This window comes from Carassius carassius, chromosome 5 (genome assembly GCF_963082965.1).
Source record: "Carassius carassius chromosome 5, fCarCar2.1, whole genome shotgun sequence".
In the NCBI taxonomy this organism is placed as follows: Eukaryota; Metazoa; Chordata; class Actinopteri; order Cypriniformes; family Cyprinidae; genus Carassius; species Carassius carassius.
The window spans coordinates 41,544,927-41,566,039 of NC_081759.1; the positions used below are offsets into that span (position 1 = coordinate 41,544,927).

At 40.9% G+C, this 21,113-nt stretch overlaps 2 protein-coding genes across 3 annotated transcripts in view; both read left to right on the forward strand.

The window, feature by feature from the left end:
- Nucleotides 1-381: 381 nt before the first annotated feature.
- LOC132141636 (tyrosine-protein kinase ABL1-like) lies at nt 382-15,168 on the forward strand. Of its 2 annotated transcripts, none has more exons than XM_059551327.1 (11): nt 382-1,385; nt 7,937-8,098; nt 9,664-9,959; nt 10,143-10,415; nt 10,912-10,996; nt 11,642-11,819; nt 11,909-12,093; nt 12,188-12,340; nt 13,058-13,147; nt 13,227-13,355; nt 13,433-15,168. In XM_059551327.1, exons 1-11 carry the CDS (start codon nt 1,250-1,252, stop codon nt 14,980-14,982), a joined length of 3,237 nt encoding a protein of 1,078 aa, XP_059407310.1. In that variant the 5' UTR covers nt 382-1,249; the 3' UTR covers nt 14,983-15,168. The 2 variants fall into 2 exon arrangements, with proteins under 2 accessions (XP_059407310.1, XP_059407312.1); XM_059551329.1 differs by lacking the exon at nt 382-1,385 and adding an exon at nt 5,566-6,063.
- Nucleotides 15,169-18,028: 2,860 nt separating this feature from the next.
- Nucleotides 18,029-21,113, forward strand: part of LOC132141633 (ATP-dependent RNA helicase DDX54-like) — a 10,681-nt gene continuing 7,596 nt past the window's right edge. Inside the window, exons 1-9 of the mRNA XM_059551324.1 lie at nt 18,029-18,268; nt 19,189-19,315; nt 19,392-19,462; nt 19,822-20,010; nt 20,090-20,139; nt 20,259-20,300; nt 20,391-20,486; nt 20,558-20,679; nt 20,786-20,847. Of these exons, the coding sequence (XP_059407307.1) occupies nt 18,158-18,268; nt 19,189-19,315; nt 19,392-19,462; nt 19,822-20,010; nt 20,090-20,139; nt 20,259-20,300; nt 20,391-20,486; nt 20,558-20,679; nt 20,786-20,847 (870 nt within the window). The 5' untranslated portion in view covers nt 18,029-18,157. The remainder of the gene's footprint in view (nt 18,269-19,188; nt 19,316-19,391; nt 19,463-19,821; nt 20,011-20,089; nt 20,140-20,258; nt 20,301-20,390; nt 20,487-20,557; nt 20,680-20,785; nt 20,848-21,113) is intronic.

The following is a 21,113-nucleotide window of genomic DNA, read 5'->3' on the forward strand; positions in this document are numbered from 1 at the left end:
GGGCATTTGAAAAAAGATGATCAATAAACTCAATACTAAATGTACAAATTCAAATTAGGATTACCAGATACTGATGTTATCTTATTTGCGGAGTTTGTATTATTATTCACATTAAAAATAAATAAATAAATAAATAAATAAATCTTAATCTTATCTATTAAAGAATAATAATAAATAAAAAATACAGAGTAATTATTTTCCTTGACTAAAACACATTTCTTATAATTTTATTATTACGGAAATACAATTGTCGTCGAACATAAAAAAGCTCCATTTGAAACTGAAGCGATTTTTAAAATTATTATTATTTTATTATTATTGAAGCTGGAGTGATTGTTGGCGGAAGAGCGCGGCGTGCCGCGTGTGACGTCACGGGCGTGCGCGAATATGGCGGTTCCTGCGACGACGAACGACTCTGAGAAAAGTGCTAAAAGTTATGAAGTAAAATGAAGACATGTCAGGAATCAACATTTAACGTCTGCGGAAGAATCCAGCGGATGTTCGGTGAGGAAACGATCCCGACAGAGACACGTACAGACGGCGCGGAGAGAGTTTACGGTCGCTTCAGAGACACGCGGAAGTGACGAGACTTTAAACAAACTCCAGCTAAACACTGATCAAAGTCACTCAGACGGAGAGATGCGTCAGGATTAAAGTGTCTGAGGGAGTTCAGACAACCAGTAAACACCATTTCACACCGACTGTTAAACCTTACCTGTGTTTAACTACCTGAACTTTCATCTAAAGGTGTTTTTTTTTCGAGGAAAAACGTTATTTACGTCAGTGACGTCGATTATTTACTCGTTTACAAATGTGTAAGAATAACCTTTGACTGACACTAACAGTCACTACCAAAAATATACTTGTTTTTCTTTTATTAAACCGTGAGATATTTCCAGTGATTAATAATAATGATTGACTACAGTTTAATGCACAGCATGATATTAATCATAATTATCGACATGATGATGTGCCAGGAGCTCGTGACGTCACCGTGATTGACAGGTCCGCCGAGTGGATGTTTTCAGTGAGCTCGCGCTGGAGAGATCTCATGCACTGACTCTGATTCTGAAGAGGCATGTGTCTGTTCCTCACCTCACAGTGCACTGAGAACACACACACTGCTCTTTCACTTCTGTGCACTTTAAGCTTTCAAAGCTGTGATCTGAAGTTAGCCATCCAGCCGTCGACGCATGACCCGCACAGAAGAGCAGACCGGACCGTGCTCAGTAACGTCCCGTGAGCTCTTATGGGGCAGCAGCCTGGGAAGCTAGTCGGGGACCAGAGGAGACCGAGTCTGCCGGCGCTGCCCTTCATCAAGGGAGCAGGGAGGAGAGAGATGTCTAGACAGGGAGCGCTTCACTGCAATGTGTTCACCGTCCACGGTGAGTCCAGATCTACTGACCTCTGCCATCCACCTCCTTTATGATGGAGTCACCTGACTGTGTGCCTTTCAGAAATCTCAAGGTAATGTGAGGATCGAAAGGGCAGCGATTGATAAACCGGCGGATATCAGCCAAGGCTGCGTCTCCTAAAAGCATCGTGAGCCCAAGTAGATCGCAGCTTCATTGGTTTCAGCTGGTCACTTGTGAAACACTCTGGGTTCAGGTGCTTTCTTGATACACTAACAGAATTGGTAGGATTAAATAAAACATTTTAATCAATTTAAGGCATCCGTGGGTAAATAAATGTAAGGCTGGACAATATTGGAAATAAAACTGACATTGCCCATTTTTTTTCTTTCATTTATATATTACAAAAAACATTTGAGGAAAACAAAGAGATTTTTACCAGATGACTTTAAGAGCTATATTATGAAATAATTAACTATTTTAGAGTGAGTGATGCTGGTGGGAAGTACATCGGCATAGAAAATTATTTATTTATTTTAATCAAGCTGAAGATATATACTTTTTTTTTTAATTCTTGGGATTCTTGAAATCCTTATAGGGCTGAACAATTTGTAAAAAACTTGATAAATTAGATACATCAACCATATCAAAGTAAACAAACAAACAAAAAACATTTTCCGCTTGAGAATGTAATATGATTATATAGTAATAATTTAAATTATGTAATATTTTATATTATGTACTTCTATTATAAAAAAATTAATTATGGTAATTGCACTGTAATTGTTTTAAAATTGAGTAAAAAAATAGTAAAACTGTCAAATGATTTATCGCGATTAACCGCATTCTAAATAAATGTATTTGTTTACATAAATATGTGTGTGTGTGTATTGTGTGTTTATATATATATATCGTATTTTTCGGACTATTAGTCGCACCTATGTAAAAGTCGCATCAGTCCAAAAATACGTCATGACGATGAAAAAACATATATAAGTCGCACTGGACTATAAGTCGCATTTATTCAGAACCAAGAGAAAACATTACCGTCTACAGCCGCGAGAGGGCGCTCTGTGTTTTCAGTGGTAGGCTACTCTCGCGGCTGTAGACGGTAATGTTTTCTCTTGGTTCATGTCAAATTAATTTTGATAAATGTCACACCTGACTATAAGTCACAGGACCAGCCAGACTATGAAAAAAGTGTGACTTATAGTCCGGAAAATACGGTATATAACATTAATGCATGTATATATTTAAGAAAATTGTTGTTTATATATTAAAAATATTTAGATATGAAAATATAAGTATCTAAATAAATCCATTTAAATAGCATGTATTTATATATACATAATAAATATACACAGTAGTACACACATATATTATGTAAACAGAAACTTTTATTTTGGATGCGATTAATCTGTTTTGTTTTTTATGTCTTAATTTACAAATATTGAAACCGTCAATCATGCTTTGATTTGAAGTTTTGAAAGTTTGTATTTTATTCCACAAAGCTGTGCGGCCCCAAAGTGTTACTGTCTTTCAGAAATGTCTGATGAATGCTGGTGTCACATCTGTGTGATATCGCTCGCCCTGCTCTCCTGGGATTGACCTTTGAACTGAAGGCTCTCAGATTGTGGTTTAGTGGTTAAGGCTTCAGCTAGAAGCCTGTTAGGATGGTGACACGCAGACACTGAATGAGTCCCTACAGACACATGAAGCAGTGTTTTCTGCTGTAATTCACTCTGAACGTGTTCAGACTTGTCTCTCTGTGCTGCTGCGGATGGCCTGGTGTTATATGAGCGAGCGCTCGTGTTCTTAGACCTCGTTTACACTTAATTAAATGTGACCCAATTCTGATTTTTTGCTTAAATGTGACTAGGGTTGGGTATGGTTCAAGAACGGACTCAAACCAGAAAACACACAAACAAGATGCAAGTTCTTTCTGCTCCGTCGACGCAAATTAAGCAACAGATCAGAATTGGGCATCAAGACCTGCAGTGTAAACCATGCCATAATGAAAAACGTGCAGATATGAGGATTTGGAACACATGATCTCATATGATGATTGTGGCTGATATTATTGGTTGTTTTATCAGAGCGTGCCTGATTTCTTCATGTTGTTCCTGCATGGCCAGTTCAGTATAGCTTCATGATCTCTGGACTGTTTCAGAGTCTCAAGTTGGGAACATCAGCTTCGACTCTTTCTATCTAAAGCTTGACATGAGAGGAAAGAGTGTGTTTGTGATGCACCTGGAGCACTGCCATTGATTTGGCTTCGGCGGGATGCCAGCTATCAATACTGAATCAGAATCTTAGCTGATAATGACACGTTCTTGTGTTGGTGCGGCTCTTGTGGCATCCTCTCAATAAAGTAATATTGTAAATACACAGTAAATATTGCATCCTCACAATATTTACAAGCAGAGAAACAGTGATGCATCCCGAGTCAACCAATAACATAAAATGCTAATGTTTTTAAAACATTAAACTCCTTCCCCAAATAATTACTATATTAATCATATTTTTTATCTTTATTTAAAATAAGAATAAAGTTGCAAGTAAACAGCAGAAAAAATATAATTTAATAAATTAAATTAACAGTACTTTACTTTCTTCGATCTAAACCGAATCATTCAAGTTAGAAAAACAAATAATCCAATGACAAGAGAACACTTGTGAAAATGAGGCGGAATTTAACAGTTTGTGTGTGTGTGTGTGTGTGTGATGTTGAGGGTGACGTCAGGCCTGTTGTGATTTCCCAGCAGCCCGCACACCTGGATCATGTTTCCGTTCCTGCACTAATGCTGAAACCCTGCAGACGTCCGTTTAGTTAACTGCTCCACATTAAGATAAACGCATGAAAGGTCTCTCACGCCAAGCACTGCAGGCTCTGCTTCACTACGGATTGGAACGAGTGTTTTTAATGACGGAGAGGGATGGTGTCCATCAGCTAACTGAGAGAGGATTATATAAATGATTCTCTATGAGCTCATCTCTGAGCAATGTGCTTCATGTTTCTACATCTGTCACCTCCCCCTCTTTCAGAAAAACACCCTGCCTCTCCAGCCCTTTCTTTTGTCTGCGCAAACCCTTTCAGCGCTCAGTTATTAGAGTCAGCAGTGCTCCTCAGGGATCAGAACTCTTAAAGTCGAGTGTGTAAGTGCAGCATGAACGATTCTTCAGATTGTGTGTTGAACACCACGAAAGAAAACGCAGCGAGCAATTCCTACCCACAACACCTGAGAAGCTCCACAAACACCCTGCAACATGTTGATTAGTAATATGCATCGCTTTGAACTTCATTTGAACAACTTTAAAGATTATTTTCTCAGTATTTAGATTAGTTTTTGCTCCCTCAGATTCCAGATTTTCAAATATTGTCCTCCTCACAAACCACACATCACTGGAGAGATGATTTATTCATTGTGTATATTGACCCTTATGACTTTAGGTTTTGTGGTCACATATTATTAATTTATTTTTATTTTCCACCGTTAATATGCATTTATAACTTTGTGTGTGCTGTTGCGCTCTGACTGGAAGCTTCAGAGGCTCTTTCACATGATTATCTGCCTGGTTCTGTGGAGACATCAGTGGACAGATTCAGAGAAATGCTAATGCAGCTTTCCACACACTCCGTGTCCTCCGGGTCGACGGGTTCATATCTGAGCTTATCCTCATTAGCCGCTTTCCCACATGTAGCTCCGGACTTATTCAAGAGGAGCTTTCTGGAACGCTTTAGCGGAGCGACACGGCTAGAGACATTCCCATTACATCTGCTGGCTGTGCCATCTAACATATAACATATTTTGGATGTCGTTGTCAATGATGTTAACTAATCGTTTCAACTCTAATATGTAGTTTAGACAACATGGAGACTTTCAGTATATTTCGGTTCATAGTCTTCAATTTGGTCAATATTTGGAGGTCAACACTTTACCAGTTGTGGAATAAGTTATTTACTCCCTTTTTTCAAGCCAAATGTAATTTTTTGTATTTGTACCCCAATTCGTCATCAGATTAATCATTTATTGAATTAACCAGTAGTTGTAGTGTTCCTTTAGTCCTGACCCTATTTAGTGCACTTGTGCCATTGTTTTTACAGTGAAAACACTTGGGACGAGAGCGAAGCAGAGAGCGAGAGCTGTGGTGCACTCTCTCTGTAGTTAGTGCTGCATGTTTCTCGAGGGGCGGAGCCAGGGCTGTGATGTCATCGGCTCCGGCGCTCCGTCCTGAAAGGGCCTCTTTGTTGGCACAAGCGTCCTGCTTTTCCTGTGGATCGTCTCTCAGCCCGTCAACATGACAAAGACAACACTACCGTCAAAGTAACTCCTCTTCGTGTTTCTTACGGATAACTCTCACGGATGGATGGCTAGTTCTTCTCCGGACTGAGAAAACGACAAGAACTGGAGCAAGGGGAAAATGGAGCCTCTTACTCTGGAAAGTTGTTGAAGAAGAGCTGCGTGAAGTCAGGATGTCAGAGTTTTTAGCCGTCTTTGACTAACTGTGTAGACAGATTTATGTTTTCAGTCACTTTTTTGAACAATCGTTTGGATAAAAGAGAAAACGGTGATATAGTTTGGGAACTGGATCTTTTTTTTTTTAATTGGTAGTGTTGGGAAGCAAATGAAAATGTTGGAGATTTGTCTAAAATTGGTGGGCTGTAAATCCAAAAAAGGTCTTTCTTCGTCCTCCAGCTGTTACTTTGAAGGTAAGAGTCTGTGAAGACGAGTGTGTGTGTGTGTGTGTGTGTACGAGCAGATGATCAGACGGATGGATCTGGGGTTGATGGTCTCGTGAAAATCACAGGCCTTGGTTCTCCTTCTGTCTGTTTGGAAAGTGGAGGAGGGGGAACGAGGAGAGCAAAGCCAGACATACAGAGAGAGAGAGAAGAACGAGGGAGGAGAGAACTCTGGGAAACCTGACTCCTGTTGGGATAGATCTGTGCAGCTCGGGGTGTGTGTGTGTGTGTGTGTGTTCGCTGGAGTTTGTGATCTTCAGGATCTCAGGCAGATTAATGTTTTCAAAGAAGTCTCTTCTGCTCACCAAGCCTGCATTTATTTGATCCTAAGTAAAGCAAAAGCGGTAATATTGTGAAAAATGTTTTTTAAAATAACTGATTTCTATTTGAATATATTTAAAAAGTTTAATTTATTTCGGTGAATTTTCAGCATCATTTCTCCCGTCACACGATCTTCAGAAATCATTCTATTTGCTGCTCAAGAAACATTTATTATAACTATTACCAAAGTAATTTTTTTTCAGGATTCTTTGATGAACCGAGAGATCCAAAAAAATCAAACCTGAAACCTGAAAGAAATCAGCAGTTTTCAACATTGATGATAATCAGAAATGTTTCTCGAGCAGTAAATCATCATATTATTCTGATTTCTGAAGATCATGTGACACTGAAGACTGGAGGAATGATGCTGAAAATACAGCGGAGCATCACAGAAATACATTACACTTTAACACAGATTCACACAGAAACTGTTATTTTACATAGTAAAAATATTTCTGAATATTACTGCTTTTGCTGTACTTCGGATCAAATAAATGCAGACTTGGTGAACAGAAGAGACTTTAAAAAACATCATAAATCTTTCTGTCCAAACACTTTTGACTAGTGTATAAGTGAGCTGAAATGTGAAAGAAACATCTGATGTCTTTGTGGCTGTACGGTGACTGGCTGCTCATGCCTTTAACATGAGATCATGATAAATGTGAATAGCAAAGCTAAAAATTGTGAAAGACCACTTACATAATTCCCCTTACATACTTTTGTGGATTTAAAAAAATTCCATATTATTTGTCAGCTACCCAAATGCACTGGTGTGTTACGGATGATTAAAGGGTTAGTTAAGCAATCCTTCATAGTTTACTGACTCTCCTGTCGTTGTGTGGAACACGAGGAGAATCTTTATCATCGTCAGGCTCCAAAAATGCACATAAAAGCAGCCTTCGTCCACATGCCAGGGCTTGAGGTCACTGAGGATCGTTCAAATGTTTTCCTTGTGCATTTCACAGTCAAGATTAGGGTGAGTAAATGATGACTGAACCCCCCCCCCCCCCTCCCAAGCTGATTCATGTCCCAGTCGGTGAGTTTCTGAAAAACCAATCTTCTGTCGTATCTTATTTGCCTTGTTTATGTATCTGAGGTCATCAGTCACGAGTGTTTGTGTTTCCTCATGTCACAGAGTAATGAATGTGACTCGTTCAAAAGTTCAGCGTTTGTGTCCATGATGATTTATGACATCTCTGTATTTTCTGCGTTTTTGTATTTAAAAAAATAAATTGTGTGTGTGAAAAAAGTCAAAAAATTATTAAATCCCCATGAGAAATATTAAAAACTAATGCAATAATGCATTTTCCAGAACTGTAATGGGGTGGAATAAAAATGAGCTCCTAAAACTTTCAAATAGTTGCATCTCATCCAAAGTTTGTCTTATACATCAAACCATACATCAATGGAAAGCTTATTTATGCAACTGTCAGATTGACTCTTATGACTGGTTTTGTGCTCCAGGGTCATGTTAGCATGTTAGCATGCATTCTCCTCTTGTCATGTGTTGGTCTGTTCGCAGAAGCGCTCCAGCGGCCGGATTTCGAGGCTGGTCTGTCCGAGGCGGCGCGCTGGAACTCCAAAGAGAATCTGCTGGCGGGACCCAGCGAAAATGACCCCAATCTGTTCGTAGCGCTGTATGACTTCGTCGCGAGCGGAGATAACACTCTCAGCATCACCAAAGGTCAGACACACATCCCATGCTTCATCATCCGAACACGTTAAACACTTCACCGTCATCACTGCTAGCTTCAACACCACAGAAATCAACAACTGTAAATAATGTGCTAGCGAACTTTTAATTATGAAAGTTTAAAGTTGTTAAATTAACGCTCGTGTTGTATTCCGGTCATTTTGATCGGGAGAGGATTTTCTTTTTCCTGATAATGCTAGTCAATTTTTAGTAAATATGGCCAAAATTATGCATAAATAGTGTTTTTCCACTCATAAACTGAGGAGCATACGCTCATATCATTAAAGAAACTCAAAACCTACGCTAATTAAAAGACAACAAGTAAACTAAATCCAAGATTTTCTGATAATGTCGTATAAAAAGATTACAAGCAGTTTTTAAAAGGCTGGTCATATTTGACGAGGAACACAAATAAGGTAAAGAAACCATTGACAATAAAATCTCCTTTAAGATGGGAGCTAACCGCAGACTGCACATTAGTGAATGAGTTTTCTTGTTTTTATTTGGGACTCCTGCAGTCACTGCATGAGAGAAGCTGCTTTTTGTATGAGGTCACATATTATATCTTCATCTCCTCCTCTTCCTTTATCCTACTCAACATGTCAGCTCTTTCCATTTGGCCCGTGACAATCGATCAGTGAGGGGCAGATCTACAGCGCTCCAGACGCCCCTCGCTTCTTTAGATAACGAGAGCGTGTGGATTCAGTGCCTGGAATACAGATAATTCATAACGAGCTGTTATTAGTGCACAGGATCTCCTATAGGAGTCACAGACAGAAGGGTGTTTAGTACAGCTTTGTTCATTTAGCAGATGCTTTTATCTTTTATGTGAACCCTGCAAGACATTTTGTATATGCTCCATCAGCGCCACCTGCTGTCAGACTCTTACATTACATTCAGTCTGTGAGCGCTTTCTGTCCATGTCCTGCTGTAAACTTTGACCGGTTAATGAAACACAAGCTTATGTGGATTCTACACAGAAACGATATCTAGAATTATTTATGGAGCAGATAAAAATATATATAATCATTTATTAACCAATTATAATTCTGACTTAACCCCTTTTCTTTATTTAAAGGCTGAAATGTTTGGTTTATCATTTTATGAAGCATCTTCATGCTATTAGATAAACTTTTGTCAGTCGTGTTGTCATTTAAAATCCAGACATCATTGTAAATGTAATTGTTTTAGTGTTTATGCATTTATTGTTTGTTGATTTTAAATACAAAACCTGTGAGTACATATACAGCACATTTTGTGATAATACTGATAACTGTGATAATTAGGAGATATACCATTACATCTCTTAGAGTGCTTAGAAAAGCACTATATAAAAGTAATCTTATTATTATTATTATTATTAATGCATTCATGTGCTCAGGGACAGTCTTGATTGGCTGCATAAAGCTTGTAAATAGAAACCTATGATGTAACAGGAGTTAGATGTGCATCTGTTTTAATTCACACGTTCCACAATCACAACAGCACAGCTGTAAATCACATTTTCTTCGGCCTTAATAGACATTGAAATGACAGTGACGTAATGCTCTGATCAGGAGAGAAGCTGAGGGTTCTGGGATACAATCACAATGGCGAGTGGTGCGAGGCGCAGACCAAGAACGGCCAGGGCTGGGTTCCCAGTAACTACATCACACCGGTCAACAGCCTGGAGAAGCACAGCTGGTACCACGGACCTGTGTCCCGAAACGCTGCGGAGTACCTGCTGAGCAGCGGCATCAACGGCAGCTTCCTGGTGCGTGAGAGCGAGAGCAGCCCGGGTCAAAGGTCAATCTCACTGCGCTACGAGGGACGAGTCTACCACTACCGCATCAACACGGCCTCCGACGGCAAGGTGAGCGTCTCCTGAGCCTCACAGGTCTGAGAATAACAGATTACACACATCTGACACACTCTCACTCGCCTGAAATATACAGCTAGTCATTTAGCAGATGCTATTATCCAAATCAAAATGATGATATAAAGATATTGCAGTAGAAGAAAAGTTGGGTTCTCGTGTGTGTGTGTTCCTCTGCAGCTGTATGTTTCATCAGAGAGCCGCTTCAACACACTAGCAGAGCTGGTTCACCATCACTCCACGGTGTCTGACGGTCTGATCACCACGCTGCATTACCCAGCGCCCAAACGCAACAAGCCCACCATCTACGGCGTCTCGCCCAACTACGACAAATGGGAGATGGAGCGCACGGATATCACCATGAAACACAAGCTGGGAGGAGGACAGTACGGAGAGGTGTACGAGGGAGTCTGGAAGAAATACAGCCTGACCGTGGCCGTCAAAACACTGAAGGTCCGACACACATCCAGAACACAAAATTGTTTTCTAATATTCTAACATGATTCAAGATATTAACTCATGGTTTCTAACATTTCTGTCAATGGGGCAAGAAAAAAATATATATCTAAATGAGAATATTTTTCTTGCCCCATTGGCAGATATTATCAAATTGATAATTAAATCAGATATGATATAACTAAATTTTATCATTTTTTCAGAATGCAAGAAATTATATCTCAAGCCATTTTACTTGTAAAGTAAATGCACCTTGATTCAATAATTTTTTAGATATTTATACTAGAAAAAAAGATAATAGGAGGTAAAATATTTTTTTGCACACTTGATTGATGCCATGAGGGTTAGGTTTACATGACAGATCAATATAATGAAAATACTGTCACATAATGCACATTTAGCATGGTTTCCTCTGCTGTCTGTGACCCTCTGTTGCATGAGAGTCCTCTTGCAGCGATGAAAGCTGTTGAGAACAGTGTTTGCTCTTGTGCAGGAGGACACGATGGAAGTGGAGGAGTTTTTAAAAGAAGCTGCGGTCATGAAAGAAATCAAACACCCAAACCTGGTGCAGCTGTTAGGTGAGTGCTTCCTGCAGGGACTATCAACTATTATCAAATTAGAAATTGTAAATCAATAAACAAGTGTCACTGAGAAGATGGGATTTACTCCTCGACTACATTTATTTCAAATTAAAACACACACTAGGCGAAGACAAGAAGTCTTAGACTTCCTTTATTAGACGTCACACTTGCTTCATAAATAAGTTTAGTTTAGAGATGACATTCATATGAAATAAGAATCATTGATTCATCGTTGATTTCAATATTTAATTTTAAAGAGAAGAAAGTCAAAGAAAACAGCCTTGATTTAAATATTATTTCTTTTGTAACCAATCCACCAACTTCATCCAGAAAGTAGAACTAGACTTCATGCAAAACGTGCAAAACATTATTTTCTTACGTAGTATTATTGTATAAACATTTTCAGAAAACAAGACATATGTCAAGTCATTTTACTTGTCAAGTAAATGCATCTTAATTACAGACTTTGCAGACATTTATGCAAGAAAACAAATGCCAAGAAATTTTTTTTTTGCAGTGTATGTTTGTGAGTTTTTGGGCTATCAAACATAAATCGAATGATGATGTTCTAGGGGAATGTGTTTCTAAATGAAGTTTAGAGATGTGATGATCCTGAAGAGCCTGTGTTTTGTGTGATGTCAGGTGTCTGCACACGTGAACCTCCGTTTTACATCATCACTGAGTTCATGACCCACGGAAACCTGCTGGATTACCTGCGAGAGTGTAATCACGAGGAGGTCAACGCTGTGGTGCTGCTCTACATGGCCACGCAGATCTCCTCCGCCATGGAGTATCTGGAGAAGAAGAACTTCATCCACAGGTGAGCCAGCGCACGCTGAATCCAGACCAGTGAGCAAACGTTTCTTGAATCCTGCTGTAGTTACATTTTCAAGGTTACTCTTGTTTCAGGGATCTGGCTGCCCGTAACTGCTTAGTTGGGGAAAACCACTTGGTTAAAGTGGCAGATTTTGGACTGAGTCGCCTGATGACTGAAGAAACCTACATAGCACATGTAGGAGCCAAGTTTCCCATTAAATGGACCGCCCCGGAGAGCCTGGCCTATAACAAATTCTCCATCAAGTCAGACGTGTGGGGTGAGCAGAAGCACTGCTGTAGACACAGAGTTCACTTTCCAGGTTCACACAGATCTGTGTGTGTTAAACTGACATTTTTACTTGAACTCTTTAGCATTTGGAGTCCTGCTTTGGGAAATCGCCACCTATGGGATGTCTCCGTATCCTGGAATCGACTTGTCCCAAGTGTACGAGCTACTAGAGAAAGATTACCGCATGGACCGACCCGAGGGATGCCCAGAGAAAGTCTATGAGCTCATGAGGGCCTGTAAGTAGCTCTGTAGCTCGGTGCCTTGCTCAAGGGCAGCTCAGTCGTGATATTGAAGGTGGAGAGAGAGCTGTACATGCACTCCCCCCACCCACAATCCTGCCGGCCCGAGACTCGAACTCACAACCTTTCGATTGCCAGTCCGACTCTCTAACCATTAGGCCACGACTTCCCTTAAAGTTATGTAAAATAAGTCTCTGATGTCCCCAAAATACCTTACTTTAGCTCAAAATACCTTGCAGATCATATTATATAGCTTGTTAATATTGCCTCTTGTAAGGGTATAAGCCAAAACACGCCGTTTTTGTGGTTGTCCCTTTAAATGCAAATGAGCTGATGCGCCCCTTTCAGAAGAGGGCGGAGCTTAAAGAGCTAGAACAATTTTGCACCCTGCACATGTCAGAAACTCTCGTTTCACTCGTTTTATGATTAAATATTGAAAGTAGAAAAATGAGAAATCATCTTTTCCGTTCGCAGATTTTGATTGACAGGCGATCTGACCAATCAGAACTCAGAAAATATGTAAATGTGCATGTACCGTAGCCGCAGCTGTATCCCGTCTAGCCTTGACCACAGATCAGACAAAGTAGATTAGCTTCACTGGACTTGCACTTGAAAAATGGTGTTCCGCAGTTGACATAAAATACTTTCTGATGTTTATTCATGTTAATTTCGTGCCACAAAACAGTATTTAAACCTGCGTGTTTCTGTCTTTAGGTTGGAGGTGGAACCCTGCAGAGCGGCCTTCTTTTGCAGAGACCCACCAGGCGTTTGAGACGATGTTTCAAGAGTCCAGTATCTCCGACGGTAAGACTGTGTCTCCGCAGATTTAGAGTAATTAATGTGTGCTTTCTTGTGCCTCATCTTCACTCTTCATGTGTTGCAGAGGTGGAGAAAGAGTTGGGCAAAAAGAGTAAGAAGCTCACACTGGGTCCGATTCAGCAGGCTCCAGAACTTCCCACTAAGACGAGGACATTGCGAAGACATGCGGACAGCAGGGACGGCGACAGTCCGGGTAAGCCGAGCTCTCCCAACATTCCCAGTGAATTCTGAGGTGCTTCCTGCAGTTTGATGAAGCTGTGCTCTTTCCAGACGCAGCAGAGACTGAAGGAACCGGGCTCCCGATGCTCCCGAGGCCTGTCCTTGATAGCTACTTAAACGAAGACGATCGCCTCCTAGCCAAAGATAAAGATAAACTGAACGGATTCATTCGGAATTTAATCAAGAAAAAGAAGAGGACGGCTCCAGCACCCCCTAAACGCAGCAGCTCCTTCGGGAAGATGGATGGGCATCTGGATCGTAGAGGACTGGCTTCCGACGGCAGAGATGATTTTAACAACGGCGTTCCCACTAACGACGCCATCGACTCTTCTAAATTGGTCGGCTCCAACTGTACAATGATTGTCGGAGTCCCCAATGGAGGCCCGGTTTATCCCGGTCAGCTCTTTCCATCTCATTCACGTAAAAAAGGCACAACGTCGGTCGGCGGAGGGAAGCTTGCCACAGAAGAAGACCCCATGTCAAACTCCAAGCGCTTCTTGAGGTCTTCTTCTGCCTCTAGCACGCCTCCAGGGTCCGAGCGCACCGAGTGGAGGTCTGTTACCTTGCCCCGTGATATCCAGTCGTCTCACTTCGACTCGGGAACCTTCGGAGGAAAGCCAGCTCTGCCTCGCAAGAAAGCTGATTGTGTTCCCCGTGGTGGCACCCTTACCCCATCACCCCACCAGAAAACCGACTCGGATGCACCAGACGAAGTGTTTAAGGACTCGGAGTCTAGTCCTGGATCAAGTCCTTTGACTCTGACACCAAAGCTCAGTCGTCGGACAGAAAGCTCCAAAACGAGCGCCTTGCAAGCAGAGCTGTTCAGACCCAGCGTGGGAGATGAATCCAGACCTCGTAGGCTCAAGAACTCTTCCGAAGTCCCTGGACAAAGAGACCGAGAAAAGGGGAAGTTTGTCAAACCCAAACCAGCTCCTCCTCTGCCTCCGGTCTCGAGCGGCAAATCTGGAAAGACTTCGAGGAGTCCCACTTTTGATGTTTCTGCGGACACCAAAGTCAAAGGCTCGTCTGAACACAGCCCTCCAAGTCCCGGATCCGCAGAACAAGGCAAAGGCGTGAGCCTTTCCCAAGAAAGTGCTAAGAAAGTGCCAAAAAACACCTCAAAAATGCAGCCCCCAAAGACGACTTCTGTATCCCCAAGCGGTCAGCTGCCAGGGATGGGAACGGGATCGGCCGTCGGAGATCTGGGATCCAGCTTTATTCCCCTCATGACGACTCGCCGCTCGCTCAGGAAGACACGGCAGCCGTCGGAGCGGCTCTCTAACTCCTGCATCACGCTCGAGATGGTCCTGGAGAGCAGCGAGCTCCTGCGAGCCGCCATCGGCCGTGTTTCGGAGCAGACCGGCACCCATAGTGCTGTGCTGGAAGCCGGCAAGAATCTGTCCAAGTATTGTGCCAGCTACGTCGAGTCCATCCAGCAGATGCGCAACAAGTTTGCGTTCCGCGAAGCCATCAATAAGCTGGAGAGCAGCCTGCGTGAGCTGCAGATCTGCCCCGCTGCCACCGGGGGAGCCAACACGCCTCCAGACTTCTCAAAGCTGCTTTCCTCCGTCAGAGAGATCAGTGACATTGTTCAGAGGTAGCAGAGAAGAGCATGGGTGCCACCGCCGTCTTCTGTGTGTCTGGGGCTGCTCTGGTCATGTGACCCACCTCAGCTCTTCTCAAGCCAAAGAGAGGAACGTTTCGGAGCGGTTCAGTGTCTTATTACTGAGCTCAAGTGCAGGGGAACCGTTCCTCAAGAGTCTGCTTGGACATCTTGAGCCCAGGATCAAGTCAAAGTGACTTGATTGAATCTTACTCGTGTTTTCTAGTGTAAATGTCTACAGATTCCAGAATTAAGATGCTTACTTGACAGTAAAATGACTCGACATATGAAGAGTTCTTATGCAAAAACGTTTTAATCATTTTCAAAAATCATTCATTGTGCATTCCTGTTAATGTCAAACTGCATTTGGGTTATTTTGACTAGGTTAAAAAATACTTAAAAAAAAAACAGCTAACTAACACAAACAATAAAAAACATGATTTCTTAAAAAAAATGTTTTTGTAAATAAACTTCACATTATTTCTTGTTTTCTGAAAAAATTATATCATATCAAAAATATCATAGTTTTTATAGTTATTTTCAGAAAATAAGATAAAATAAGACAAAATCTTAAATCATTTAACTTAAGTAAATACATCCCGATTAAAGATATTTTTTGATATTTATTCCAGAAAACAGCAAAAATACTAAGGAAGAAAATATATATTTTTGCAGTGGCTTCTCTGCATTTTCTCAAGTATTTGTTATTTCATGACTGACAGAAAAACAACTCATGTGCCTCACACTTTGGGATCAGAATACAATTTTGAATTACATTCACGATCATAATCTTGATAAAGACTGTTAAGTGTAGTTTTCTTCATGTGTTTGGTGAAGTAAGCTCTCCCTGTGATGTGAGGAGCTTCAGTTTGTAATCGTGTATTGTGTGATTGTGACTGTGACGTTTCACCCATGCACTCGTGAAGTCTTCTTTCCAGACCCCTCAAGGGTTTTGACACAATCACTACATCAACGCCTTTCTGGAAGTACACCGTCGCCTGATGATGGGTCCCGGATGGTGATGAAACACTACTGTCGAGCAGAAGAGAGATGCGCTGCTTCAGAAGCAGTGTCGGTCCTCTGACAGATCTTCAGTTGTCATTTCAAAGGTTTTCCACACACCTCTGACAGAAGTGCTTCGGGATCACGGATGAACACAAGCCTCATGATTCTTGTACTGATTCGTTCCAGTCTGTTGTGCTTGTGTAGTTGAGATCATGTATTAGTTTGTCTCTTCTGATGCCTGAGATCGAGGCCGACCACAAGCTGCCAGTGATGAACTTTTCATGCTTTCTCTTATCTCTTGAAATCATGCCACTAGTTTTTAATGTGTATTCAAGCCTCACACTTTTATAGACTAATTGCTTGTCTTTGTAAATACACGTCACATACTTTCACTCGATTCTTTCTGTAACCTCGGTGCAAAAATACAAAGCAACTTTTCTACTTGAACATCAGGAGTTTTGTTTCTGTCAGCGTGCTCGTATTGTCTGCTTGATACGCAGGTGTTCATTTTCATTTAGTTCAGTCTGTGCTGTGAAAAGATCACATTAGCAATCAGAGAAAAAACAACTTAAGAAGCACATGCTCTAGTCAAGCGTCTGAATCACTTTTATATGATTATATTGGATCTGCATGTTCTTCGTAAAGAGGAAGCTGTCTATTATTCCTCCTGTCATGTCCATCAAACAACAGTGAGAGGAAAAACTCACTAAACTTGACTTTTTTGTTTCTTGACTCGTGTTAGGAAAGGATCATTTCTGGTCAGAATTGTGGATTACTGATCAGAAGGTGCTCCTAAATTTTTTATTAGGCGAAAAAGTGCATCGACTGAAATTATTCACTAAAAAGTAAACTAAATCCGCCAGCAGGGGGCAGCAAGTCACTGATTTGATCACTGAATCATTGATTCGTTCGAACAGCTGAATCATTCAGAAGATTATTTACAGCACTCTTACAATCCGATTCTTTTCTGTTCTTTCTGGTAGTTCGTTTCCTGCTTCAAATAAAAGATTCAACAGTATATTCATTTATTCAGAGTCTAATCATTCATTATTTTATTATTCATTATAAGACTTCCTGTAAACAGGTTTTGGGTGTCAGACAATGTTCGTTTAGCAGACAAACATGTTATAAGACAGGATCTGAGGATCATGATCAAAACAAAAGCACATAAAGTGAATAAACTAGTCTTCATCAGCTCACCTATCTTCATAAACAATGAGAAATCATAAAAACTCACACACAAGGACAAGGCTTTAATAAACTCATACGTCAGTAACAATAAAACATTAAAATGAGATTTGTTTGTCTGGCAAATAATTTACTTAATATTCTACGTAAAGCAAACCACAATGTAATTTATTTTAGGCCTTGGGCTAATTTAACTGGTTAATGCATTCTTGTTTTGTTGAACAAATAATATCCTTCTGAATCTGAATCAGAAAGAGCTTTATTATCAGATCTGCTTAAACACAGTATAGGAAATAACAATATCTACAGAAAAAATACACAATTCGAAATAGATAGTATTTATGAGTACAGTACAGCTGTGTTATGTCCAAATGCAAGGAAATGTTCAAATAGGTATGTGCATATAAATACATTTATAAATCTATACTGTTGCATTAATGAATATAATGCATAAATACTGTTATGCATGAAAAAATCTTTACTAATAAAACTGTTCTGAAAGAACATTACGTGATGTAAGACAGCGAAACGTAAACTAGTAGCGCTTTATATTTGTTTATATGGATGGTTTAAAGAATGAATATGGTTTCTTTTTTTTTGTTCTTTTGTTTGTATTGTGTTATTTTTTTTTTTTTAATTCTATTAAAATCTAAAATTAAAATCTAATCTAAGCCCCTCTTAGAATTGATGTTTTGTAAGCTTGTAATATTTTAGTAATACTTCAATAAGAATAAATAAATAAATAAATACATTTAGTAACTGTTTGTCGCATTATTGCTCTGCTCGTGGCGCCACCATGCGGCAGCGCAGTGAACTGCAGCAGCGCCTCGCTCTCTGACGTCATCTCTGTGCGCAGGAACGTCTTCTTTACACGTGTTTCCAAACAATCGTCTCCGGTGTTTTCATCTCGCGGAACGCCTGATTTCTTCGATTAAATAGCGACGTTTCTCGACAGCAGCGGGTCTGTAGCAGTGAGTGCGATGGCGCAGAGGAAGAAGAAGCTGACGAGGAGGAAGAAGAGAGATCACGAGCTCCAGTCTGATGATGAAGAGTTTGAAGTGGCGACAGAAGTCAGAGATGATCAGGACACAGTGAGTCGATCGTGTTTACTCTGATAATCGGTTCACTTTCCTTCAATCTAACACTGTTTGTTTGTAAACACGAGCCACTGAGGACAGATGAACTCTGGATGTGTATATAAAATATCGTTCACACTCGATCCGGTTTCCTTTCCGAATGTGTAACCGTTAATGTCCCAATTCAGATAAAAGTGTGTTCTTTTAGCTGTAGATGACAGCGTGCAGTATAAATTAAAACCAGACCCTCTTCAGACCCAGAACAGATTCGTTATTTATACAAATAATGCATAGATTTTAGTAAGGAAACACAACTTTTAAAAAGATGAAGACTCTCGAAACACACATCCTTTATTTTATTTCAGATTAGTTTTTTGTTTTTTAACTTGTTTTTTTTTAAGAGATGCTTGAACATGCTTTATCTGTTATTCGTGTCCGGGTCATTTTGGACCCAGGTATGAATCCCTGTTTTTCTGATATTATCTGTGATGTCAATTCTCACACACTTTTGGGACTGAATATTTTTGATATTTTTGAACCATTGCAGCCACAATTTGCATTTGATCGTAGCTCATGCAAGTAAAATGATCTTCTTTGAAAAATTTCACGGTAATAATTATGTTTTGTTGTTTGTTCATTAGAGTTGTCATATGTGGTTATTGATACTGGTAATTTTCAGGTTCTGTCATATATATTCTAGTATAATAAATATTTTTCATCAGTATTGAGAATGATTTTGTTTCAGTGGAAGATGCAGTGTTATCATTCTGTTAATTGTTTACATTGTGTAATTTATTCAGAGATCTCCGTGGACATAGCCTTGATGTTGGCATGGTGTTAAACAGTGAATGATTATGGTTGCTTCCAGTAATGCAGCGGTGTGATCGATCGATTACAGTCAGAGCGTGTTTTCATGTCCTGGTTTTGTGCTCCAGTCCAGCAGAAGACTGCCTCGATTCCCGGCTTCATCCGACTGTGTGTCTGACGTGGAGCTGGACACCAGAGAGCTGGTCCGAGCCCAGAACAAGAAGAAGAAGAAGTCCGGCGGCTTCCAGTCCATGGGTGAGACGTCTGAATGAAACGCGTCTTCTGTCGATCAGATCAGGATTCGAGTCGCTCAGTGTCTGTTTTCTCACAGGTCTCAGTTACCCGGTGTATAAAGGCGTCATGAAGAAGGGATATAAAGTTCCCACACCCATCCAGAGGAAGGTAAGGTGTCTTTTCACTTCTCTGTGCTTCTCAGAAGCTGAAGTCATCATCGTTATCTAAACTCCTGTCGTAGTGAAATATATTTTCTGTGCTCAGCTTTGCTCTAATGGCTAGATAAAAAAAAATCCACAATAGAGTTTCTGTGAGTTCAGTTCACAAAATATTTTGTAAAAAACTAAATGTTATACAGAAAAAGCTTATAGTAAGTGTACATGAAATATATATATATATTTTTTTACATTGCTGCTGTAAAATTAAAAGACTAATCTACATTTCACAGAAGACCGTATGAAGCCCTTAAAGCATCTGTTAATTCTCATTAAAGTGTGTGAAGATGTTTGGTGTTCTGTCTCTCTCAGACGATCCCGGTGATTCTGGACGGGAAGGATGTGGTGGCCATGGCCCGGACAGGAAGTGGGAAGACGGCGGCGTTCCTCATCCCCATGTTTGAGAAGCTGAAGGCCCCGCAGGCTCAGACAGGGGCCCGGGCTCTGGTCCTCACACCCACCAGAGAACTTGCCCTGCAGACCATGAAGTTCACCAGAGAGGTCTGTACCTTCACCCTGTGCTGCTGCTGATCACCTGCAGCTTACTCACTGAGTGTGTGTGTGTGTGTGTGTGTTTCAGCTGGGGAAGTTCACTGGACTGAAAACAGCACTCATTCTCGGTGGAGACAGGTGAGCTAGGGCTCAGTTTAAGTCTGAGTTGTATCTGAATTGTTTACAGAGCTGTAGAAATAAAGAGACTTAACTCTATTGTGTTTCATCACCGTCTGTGTGTTGTTTCTGTTTGTCAGCATGGATGATCAGTTTGCTGCTCTTCATGAGAATCCAGACATGTAAGTTCACACTCGAGACACACCTTTACCTGTCTGTCTGTGTGTGTGTGTGTGTGAGACGGAGGCGTGACGTTCTCTCGTTTCCTCCAGCATCATTGGTACTCCTGGTCGTCTGATGCACGTCATCCAGGAGATGAACCTGAAGCTGCAGGCCGTGGAGTATGTGGTGTTTGATGAAGCTGACAGGTGAGTCCGGGTTAAAGCTGCAGTCACTAGCTGTTTTTGGGTTAGGGTTCATGTGTGTTCTGCGTCTCCAGGCTGTTTGAAATGGGTTTTGCCGAGCAGCTTCAGGAGATCATCAGACGTCTTCCAGACACTCGGCAGACGCTGCTGTTCTCCGCCACGCTGCCCAAAATGATCGTGGAGTTCGCCAGAGCTGGTAATCACAGTCCAGATGTGAATACGAGCCACTTATCTTGTTATAGGACATCACCGGTGTGATCGAGAGCTCCTCTGATAGTTTGATCCTTGTGTTTCTGTGACAGGCCTCACAGAGCCGGTGCTCATTCGTCTGGATGTGGACACCAAACTGAGTGACCAGCTGAAGGTAGACACGGCATCCTGAATTTATTCATATCAAACTGAGTGGACGGTGAAACAGGGATTGATCATCAGCTAAAAGAGAAACTGTTGCAGCTGTATTTTCAGCATCATTCCTCCAGTCTTCAGTGTCACGTGATCTTCAGAAATCAGAATAATATGATGATTTACTGCTCAAGAAACATTTCTGATTATCATCAATGTTGAACATAGTTGTGCTGCACAATATTTGTGTGGAAACCGTGATGCATTTTAGCTTTCAGGATTCACAGA